The 10000-nt window shown below is 44.4% G+C and overlaps 2 protein-coding genes across 2 annotated transcripts in view; both read left to right on the top strand.

Annotated features, from left to right (window-relative positions):
• The window catches only part of LOC111239794 (corticotropin-releasing factor receptor 1), a 9526-nt gene extending 3524 nt beyond the window's left edge, over positions 1 to 6002 (top strand). Inside the window, exons 2-10 of the mRNA XM_022769701.1 lie at positions 332 to 438; positions 1196 to 1316; positions 1420 to 1573; positions 1758 to 1818; positions 1899 to 1971; positions 2790 to 2875; positions 3624 to 3762; positions 4203 to 4244; positions 4366 to 6002. Coding sequence (XP_022625422.1) covers positions 332 to 438; positions 1196 to 1316; positions 1420 to 1573; positions 1758 to 1818; positions 1899 to 1971; positions 2790 to 2875; positions 3624 to 3762; positions 4203 to 4244; positions 4366 to 4506 — 924 coding nt within the window. The 3' untranslated portion in view covers positions 4507 to 6002. The remainder of the gene's footprint in view (positions 1 to 331; positions 439 to 1195; positions 1317 to 1419; positions 1574 to 1757; positions 1819 to 1898; positions 1972 to 2789; positions 2876 to 3623; positions 3763 to 4202; positions 4245 to 4365) is intronic.
• A 1493-nt stretch (positions 6003 to 7495) lies between these two features.
• The window catches only part of LOC111239803 (microtubule-associated protein tau-like), a 13061-nt gene continuing 10556 nt past the window's right edge, over positions 7496 to 10000 (top strand). Inside the window, exons 1-2 of the mRNA XM_022769713.1 lie at positions 7496 to 7586; positions 7974 to 8045. Coding sequence (XP_022625434.1) covers positions 7496 to 7586; positions 7974 to 8045 — 163 coding nt within the window. The remainder of the gene's footprint in view (positions 7587 to 7973; positions 8046 to 10000) is intronic.

The following is a 10000-nucleotide window of genomic DNA, read 5'->3' as shown; positions in this document are numbered from 1 at the left end:
TATAAATATAATTTTTAGAAAACCAGAGGAAACATAAAAATCCACAGAGGCTTCAGCAAATATTCACATCCTCCACTGTGGTTGTACATGTAAATGGATTAAACTGCCATTTTTTTCCAATCAATCTATAATCAATAACCTATAATCACCCATAGTCCTTTACAGCTGGTCTCAGTCTGTTTATTTCAGCTGTTCAACACAAACTGTAGAAACTGGACCTGATTCTCTGCACAGCAATAACCTGCAGTTTGTTCTGTTTCTAATGATCATTACACACTGTCTCACCTGTGTCTCACCTGTGTCTCACCTGTGTCTTACCTGTGTGTTTCAGAGGAAGAGTAAAGTCCATTATCAGGTTGCTGTGATCATCAACTACCTGGGTCACTGTATCTCTCTGGGAGCGCTCCTGCTCGCCTTCACTCTCTTCATGAGACTCAGGTATGGTGATGATGGTGATGATGGTGAACATGGTGATGATGGNTGTGTCTCACCTGTGTCTTACCTGTGTCTCACCTGTGTCTTACCTGTGTCTCACCTGTGTCTCACCTGTGTCTTACCTGTGTCTCACCTGTGTCTCACCTGTGTCTCACCTGTGTCTCACCTGTGTCTTACCTGTGTCTTACCTGTGTCTCACCTGTGTCTCACCTGTGTCTTACCTGTGTGTTTCAGAGGAAGAGTAAAGTCCATTATCAGGTTGCTGTGATCATCAACTACCTGGGTCACTGTATCTCTCTGGGAGCGCTCCTGCTCGCCTTCACTCTCTTCATGAGACTCAGGTAACATACCTGTCTAAACACACTCACTGTTACAGATTGACTCTGATGGTGGTGATGATGATGATGATGATGGTGAACATGGTGATGATGGTGATGATGGTGATGATGGTGGTGAACATGGTGATGATGGTGATGATGGTGATGATGGTGATGATGGTGATGATGGTGATGATGGTGATGATGGTGAACATGGTGATGATGGTGAACATGGTGGTGATGATGATGATGATGGTGAACATGTTGATGATGGTGAACATGGTGATGATGGTGAACATGGTGGTGATGGTGATGATGGTGATGATGGTGAGGATGGTGGTGATGATGGTGATGATGGTGAACGTGGTGGTGGTGGTGATGGTGAGATGTCTCTCTGTCTGTCTCTCAGTCTCTGTCTGTGTCTCTGTCCCTGTCTCTAACAGGAGTATTCGCTGTCTGAGGAACATCATCCACTGGAATCTGATCTCAGCGTTCATCCTGAGGAACGCCACCTGGTTCATCGTGCAGTTAACTATGAATCCTGCTGTTACCGAGAGCAACCAGGTAATACATACACACAGTGACTGTGTTGCTGACAACTGTCACCATGGAGACAAGCTGATCTGCAAGTAAACACAGATTCACCCCTGCACCCCCACCCCCACAGGTGTGGTGCAGGTTGGTGACAGCAGCCTACAATTATTTCCATGTGACGAACTTCTTCTGGATGTTTGGTGAAGGCTGTTACCTCCACACAGCCATCGTCCTCACCTACTCCACCGACAAACTCAGGAAGTGGATGTTCATCTGCATCGGCTGGGGTAAGTATACCTGTCTGTCTGAACACCTGTCTGTCCTCCTGTCAGCTGACTTGCTCATCTGTCCATCAATACACCTGTCCGTCAGTACACCTGTCTGTAAATCTGTCTGTCAGTACACCTGTCTGTCTGAACGCCTGTCTGTCCTCCTGTCAGCTGACTTGCTCACCTGTCTGTGTGGTTACAGGTATTCCTTTTCCCATCATAGTGGCCTGGGCTTTTGGGAAACTTTACTACGACAATGAGAAGTAAGTCACATGATCAGGTCATAGGTGTGGGATGAAGTCAGTCACATGATCTACATAAATCCATTGTATTTGATTGACAGGTGCTGGTTTGGAAAGAAGGCAGGAATTTACACAGACTACATCTACCAGGGCCCCATGATCCTCGTCCTGTTGGTAAGAACTCATCCAGTCCATATCTGGCTCTGCATTAGTAAGCCTAGCCTAGCCTAGCCTAGCCTAGCCTAGCCTAGCCTGGCAGACAGAGCATCTCCAAACACATGAGTTAAGGACAACGTCTGTGCTGTAATTTCAGCTATATGCGTAACAACATTAATATTACATAAAATAAGTTTAACCTTTAAGTTTCTGTTGATGTGTGACTTTGTGTGCAACACAGCAAACAACTAACACATGGATGGCTCTGAAAAAAACCAGTTTGTTTAAACATCATTCCCTTTTCCACGTGTTGGTTCTTCATGTCCCTGTCCTTCGTCATCAGCAGTAGAGTCTAAACACAAACTCATTAACAGGCCTGTTGTATTTCGTCCTCTCCACAAACAGAAAACCGCCTCAGCCTCTCCATGTTTATCTCGTTTGCTCTTTAAATGTCTTTATTCCTCTGAGCAGCAGGAGGCGCTGCAGCCTCTTGATCCATGTCTGTCTGTGGCTGTTCAGGATCCAGGTTTAACATTTACTTTTAATGGTCAACATGAGAGGGAGCTTCATGTCCTCTAAATATTTAATACTGCGAACTTGTTTTCTGTTCTACCTGCAGCTGTTATACTTTAATGATCTCTCAGCTCATTTAACCCCAGACAGAGTGGTGGAACCTGATTGGTCCTGCTGTGTTCATTATGATCACCTGGTGCAGGTACAGAACGATATCAATGTATAAAACTACAAACAAACCTTGACAGAAGAGAAACATTGGGCCAGACGAGGACTCAATACAAACAACAACTCTGTATGAACGTTTCTCGTCTCCTCCTCAGGTCAACTTCGTCTTCCTGTTCAACATCGTTCGGATCCTGATGACCAAACTGAGGGCGTCGACCTCGTCAGAGACCATCCAGTACAGGTACGAGTTCCTGTAGAACAGGTGAAAACATCTTGCAGCTGAAGCAGACTGAAGACACAATATAAGCTGTAACATAGAGTGTGTTGTTGTGTGATGTTGTGTTCTGTGTGTTCATCGCACACATGTATATGATGTAACTACAGACTTTTGTGACCTCATGACACGTGACATGGAAACTTTCTGTCACAGAAATGTTCAGAGGTTTTTTTTCGTGTTCAGTTTTCTCTTTGGTGTGAAATCAATAAAATATATCTTAATTCAAAACGTTGATTAATCTAAATGATTATGGAACATTGTGCAAATGTGTTTAATGAATTCATTAAGATTTGTTGAACTCTTTTTTATTCTTTTTTGACCATTCTCAGTGTTTTTAAATTCAATAACTACATTATTACAACCTTCTGTTTTAAAGTGTCATGGAAATAAATGTGACACTTTATTATTATTAAGACAAAGGGAAATGAGGAATTTGTTCTCTAATTCCTCTCTAGCAAAACAAAAACTAGTTTATCTCAAAATATCTACAGTTGAGTATTGAGCCTTATCTTTTATTACGAAAGGATCAGAGCAAAGTTTGACTCATATTAACTGAAAAAGTTCAACAAGTCATAGTTATAATTTCATATTAAATAAATAAGATTCAGTTTCTCTCACCACAGACACATTTACAGTGTTAGTGACATTTCACACTGTAGGAAGTTAAAAATCAGATCAGTCAGCTGATCTCGTTGTGGTCTGGCTCCTGCAGGAAGGCGGTGAAGGCGACTCTGGTGCTGCTGCCTCTCCTAGGAATCACCTACATGCTGTTCTTTGTGAATCCTGGAGGAGAAGACGAAGTCGCTCAGATCGTCTTCATCTACTTCAACTCCATACTGGAGTCCTTCCAGGTTCATCTCACCGCAAACATTTCAGTCTGTTGCAGCCTATTAGCTGTCTGTTAGCTGTCTGTTAGCTCTGTTAGCAGCCTATTAGCTTTCTGTTAGCAGCTTATTAGCTGTCTGTTAGCAGCCTGTTAGCTGTCTGTTAGCAGCCTATTAGCTGTCTGTTAGCGGTCTGCTAGCAGCCTGTTAGCTGTCTGTTTGCAGCCTGTTAGCTCTGTTAGCTACCTGTTAGCTGTCTGTTAGCTCTGTTAGCTGTCTGCTTGCAGCCTGTTAGCTCTGTTAGCTGTCTGTTAGCAGCCTGTTAGCTCTGCTAGCTGCCTGTTAGCAGCCTCTTAGCTCTGTTAGCTGTCTGTTAGCAGTCTATTAGCTCTTTTAGCAGCTACCAGCCTGTTCCCTTACCAGCCTGTTAGCTCTCTTAGCAGCTAACCCTGTCTCTGTGTCCACAGGGATTCTTTGTCTCAGTGTTCTACTGTTTTCTCAACAGTGAGGTGAGACTGATGTTTTGTACTCAGCCCATTTAGTTTTTATTTCTATATAAGGTCACACATTTTAACATTTACAGGTACACAGAATATTTACCTGTCTGTCTACCTGTCTGATTGTGTGCAGGTGCGATCTGCAGTCAGGAAGCGTTGGATTCGTTGGCAGGATCGTCACTCCATCCAGAGCCGGGTGGTGCGCGCCACGTCACTGCCCACCTCACCGAGCAGAGTATCTTTCCACAGCATCAAACATTCCTCTAACCTCTGATAGTCCGTTGGACCTGAACACCTCCAATCACAACCTGTGATGTTATTCCACTCAGCCAATCAGAGGGATCAGTGGATCAGATCAGACCAGCCAATTGCAGGGCACAACACAGATTTATGGAGCCAATCAGGCGATCTGTCAGTCAGGTTTCTTCATGGCCCCACCCCCTTTCATTAGCTGGCCAATCACAGGATGTGATCAGCTGCTTCTACAGGGTCACATGTCCTTTTAGGCAGCTGGACAGTGTCCACATTCTGTAATCGATAAGTTTATTTATTTATTAATAAATGTGTAATAATGTGTTATTGATGAGCTGTAACTGTTTATATTGTAATATTGATCACAAGCTTTCTACTATTTAACAGAGCTAAACACACGCACACACACACACACTGAGAACGTTTCCCATGAGGAAACAGGAAGCTGAACAATAATCACACAACTTTACTGTTTGTGTCGTTACCTTGAAACAACAACAAACTGATCCTCTGATGCTGCAACAACAAGCTAATATGTTATTATGTTGTTATAATGTTAGTAGTCTGTTAGCTCTGTTAGCAGCCTGTTAGCTTTGTTAGCAGTCTGTTCACAGCCTGTTAGCTCTGTTACCTGTCTGTTAGCATCCTCTGACGCTGCAACAACAAGCCAGTGTGTAAGAGTCGAGACCTTTGTTGGAGAGTCACGGCCTCACACACGCTATGAAATCCAAACTTTTATTTCATTAAATCACTGTCACTATAAACATGGGATTAAACTGGGCATTATAACAAACCCCTTCCGCCTGAACACATCACACAGAGAGGGGAGCAGCCAGCAGGGGGCACTCTCTGTTCCACATCACCTCCTCTAACTGCTGAAGATCAACTCCCTGATTCTGCTTCACAACATCTGGACACATACTGATGTTAATCCTGGGATTGAAACACGTCATGGCTTTAGGTCCAGATAACAACAGAGAGCTGCCACACCTTTAATATTTGCACTTTCCATCAGATTGACTTGAGCTAACTGTCTATTCATTGTAATTGTTGTGCACATTTGCACTAAAACCTTGTTTAAATACAGAGATGATAGAGACCAGTAGTACTAACAGTAACCATAGTAACCCCAGTAGCCACAGTAACCATAGTATAGTTAGTACCTGTAGGTTAGTACCTGTGGAGGGAAACACTCAGGATGAAACACCAACTGCTCCTCCTTATTATTGTGTGTGTGTGCCTGTGTGTGAGTGGGAGAGTGTGTGTGTGTGTGCCTGTGCGTGTGTGCGTGCGCGTGTGTGTGAATCAGTGGCATTATTAGCTGGAAGAAGCTTGATACCTGATTTAAACCCATGACTTTTTGGTAATATTAAGTAGTACTAAGTATTGAATTTATAATGACATCATCAGATGAAGGAGCGCTTGGTTCATCCACCAGCCTGAGTGACTCACTCTGATGTTCGACATTTACATGTGAGTCTGTATCTGATAATATCAAATCATGAAATAAATTCTTCATCAGCATGAATGTTTTTTTCTCTTCAAATGCAAATGAAATGCAATGATTCTGAGTCAACTTTGACTCCCAAGATGCATTTCACTAACAGTCACAGAGCTTCACCTTCAGCTACTTTTTGTAGAAACCTGATCATTCAGAGGGGTTTTATTCTGGATCAGACTTGGTCGACCTCAGGCCTAACACCTGCATAGTTTGGGACATTTTGTTGTGTAAAGATTTAGGTCTCAGGCTGGGTTCAGGTCTGGTCTTGGTCGAACCAGTCAGGTTCAGTCTGGGTCTTAAAGACACAGGAACAGGATGGTTCTGGTCCCAGGTTTAGACTCAGCAGCTGAGGCTCATGGAATCTGTTGTGTATGTGGTAAAGTAGAACTAATCCAGAACCCGTGTGATAGAGTGCTGAGTTTCTCCTCTCACTTCACAGTAACACAGTCACCAGTGTATTCCCGCCTGAACAGTCTTCACTGTGGCCTCAAACCAGCCTGGACCCAGTTCCTGTGTCCTCCTGATGTCAGGTGGTTTCAGAGGGGTCAGCTGGTCCCTGGTGTGAACACACCTGACTTCAGTCTACCTTCAGGTTCAGAGAGGACGCAGCTGAAATAAGTGACGAGAAGAAAGTTCAGAAGGAGGAGTGAATCGATCAATAGAATCAATCAAATCAATTAGATCAATCAATATGATTAAAGATCAAATCATTTAAAAATCTGATTAATACCTTTGATTAGTGAGAAGACCACCTCAGAACACATCAATTATTATTTATAATTATATAATAATAAATAATTATATAATTGTAAATAATAATTATAAATATTATTTATAATAATTATTGTATATTATATCATTATATTAACTATTATAATAATTATTATATAATTGTGTTTGGCTGGGCAAGATTAGTTTGACCTCATGTTTGACATCATAGCTGTGTCTGAAGCTGGTTGTACAGTTAGTGATTATTATTGATACTGACTGACTACATTACCCATCAGCCCCCATCAGCCCTGACAGTCAACATGATGGTGACCTGACAGATCAATAATCAATTCCTGCAGGTGAAAATAAGATGTTGAGACAGGAAGTGACTCACAGCGCCACAGTGACACCTGCTGAACAGTCTGAGTATGTCACTGATCACCGACCAATAAAACTTGTTTGATTATCATCAATCAGTCCATCACTGATTATAATTCAAAATGTGTTTACATTTAATTTAATTTGATTTCTATGATCAGTTTATTGGGAACACTGATGATGACGTCATGTTACATGTCGTTTATTTTCCTCCGGTTTTGATTTATTATATTTAATTATAATTATTGTCTCAGCTCCGTGTGTTTGTTGTTGATGCAGATGACGTCACAAACTGTGAAACACAAAAAACAAATACAAACACTCCAGTGAGGAAGAACCTCAGTTTAGTTTTAGCGTCTGTCTGTTTTACAGTGCAGTGATGCAGCAGGTTACCATGGTAACAGCAGCCTCCTCTCCCAGCATGCAGCAGCAGCGGAGCCGCCCCCCCCTCTCAGAGCAGTTGCAGGGTGGAGCAGCAGACAGACGGACAGCAGCTGCAGCAGAACCCGGAGGTAAGAAACGTAACCACCAGCAGACCCACCTGTCTGTCTCTCACCTGTCTGTTTGTGAGTCTGTCTATCGTTCCTCCTCCTGTCTCTGCCGCTCCTGTCTACAGCCTCACTGGCTCTCAGGCGGCAGAGGCGGCAGAGGCGGCAAACGCGACTATTTTCCGCTCTCTTACTGTCACCGCCCGGTTCACCGCTGCGCTCGTTATCCCGTTAGCCTGCAGGCTAAAGGAGCTTCGGGGGGGGGGCTGAACGTGTGCATGAGGCATGAGTGATTGACAGGTGGAGGGGACAGTAGAGTCTGATAGAAACGGACTTTACTGTTGCTGCATCATCATCATGGACGACTCTGTTACTGAGCATGCTCACTGACTCCTCCTGACCCCCCCATAGGAGAGATGATGGATGGAGACTCGGCCCCCCCCAGAGATGGCTCCGACCAGCATGAGCAAATGATGATGGGAGGTGGGTGTCGGCCTTTATTTTCTCTTCTTCTCCTGTCACACACACACACACACACACACACACATGTTCTCCTGTCACACACATGTTCTCCTGTCACACACATGTTCTCCTGTCACACACACAGACACACACACACACACATTCTCCTGTCACACACATGTTCTCCTGTCACACACACAGACACACACACACACACATTCTCCTGTCACACACATGTTCTCCTGTCACACACACAGACACACACACACACACATTCTCCTGTCACACACATGTTCTCCTGTCACACACACAGACACACACACACACACATTCTCCTGTCACACACATGTTCTCCTGTCACACACACAGACACACACACACACACATTCTCCTGTCACACACATGTTCTCCTGTCACACACACAGACACACACACACACACATTCTCCTGTCACACACATGTTCTCCTGTCACACACACAGACACACACACACACACATTCTCCTGTCACACACATGTTCTCCTGTCACACACACAGACACACACACACACACATTCTCCTGTCACACACATGTTCTCCTGTCACACACACAGACACACACACACACACATTCTCCTGTCACACACATGTTCTCCTGTCACACACACAGACACACACACACACACATTCTCCTGTCACACACATGTTCTCCTGTCACACACACAGACACACACACACACACATTCTCCTGTCACACACATGTTCTCCTGTCACACACACAGACACACACACACACACATTCTCCTGTCACACACATGTTCTCCTGTCACACACACAGACACACACACACACACATTCTCCTGTCACACACATGTTCTCCTGTCACACACACAGACACACACACACACACATTCTCCTGTCACACACATGTTCTCCTGTCACACACACAGACACACACACACACACATTCTCCTGTCACACACATGTTCTCCTGTCACACACACAGACACACACACACACACATTCTCCTGTCACACACATGTTCTCCTGTCACACACACAGACACACACACACACACATTCTCCTGTCACACACATGTTCTCCTGTCACACACACAGACACACACACACACACATTCTCCTGTCACACACATGTTCTCCTGTCACACACACAGACACACACACACACACATTCTCCTGTCACACACATGTTCTCCTGTCACACACACAGACACACACACACACACATTCTCCTGTCACACACATGTTCTCCTGTCACACACACAGACACACACACACACACATTCTCCTGTCACACACATGTTCTCCTGTCACACACACAGACACACACACACACACATTCTCCTGTCACACACATGTTCTCCTGTCACACACACAGACACACACACACACACATTCTCCTGTCACACACATGTTCTCCTGTCACACACACAGACACACACACACACACATTCTCCTGTCACACACATGTTCTCCTGTCACACACACAGACACACACACACACACATTCTCCTGTCACACACATGTTCTCCTGTCACACACACAGACACACACACACACACATTCTCCTGTCACACACATGTTCTCCTGTCACACACACAGACACACACACACACACATTCTCCTGTCACACACATGTTCTCCTGTCACACACACAGACACACACACACACACATTCTCCTGTCACACACATGTTCTCCTGTCACACACACAGACACACACACACACACATTCTCCTGTCACACACATGTTCTCCTGTCACACACACAGACACACACACACACACATTCTCCTGTCACACACATGTTCTCCTGTCACACACACAGACACACACACACACACATTCTCCTGTCACACACATGTTCTCCTGTCACACACACAGACACACACACACACACATTCTCCTGTCACACACATGTTCTCCTGTCACACACACACACGTTCTCCTGTCACACACACACACACACACACACACAC

This window comes from Seriola dumerili, unplaced genomic scaffold, assembly GCF_002260705.1.
Source record: "Seriola dumerili isolate Sdu_G_001 unplaced genomic scaffold, Sdu_1.0 BDQW01004506.1, whole genome shotgun sequence".
Lineage (NCBI taxonomy): Eukaryota > Metazoa > Chordata > Actinopteri > Carangiformes > Carangidae > Seriola > Seriola dumerili.
Note: the sequence above shows the minus strand (reverse complement) of the source record. Positions and strands in the feature narration are given on the sequence as shown.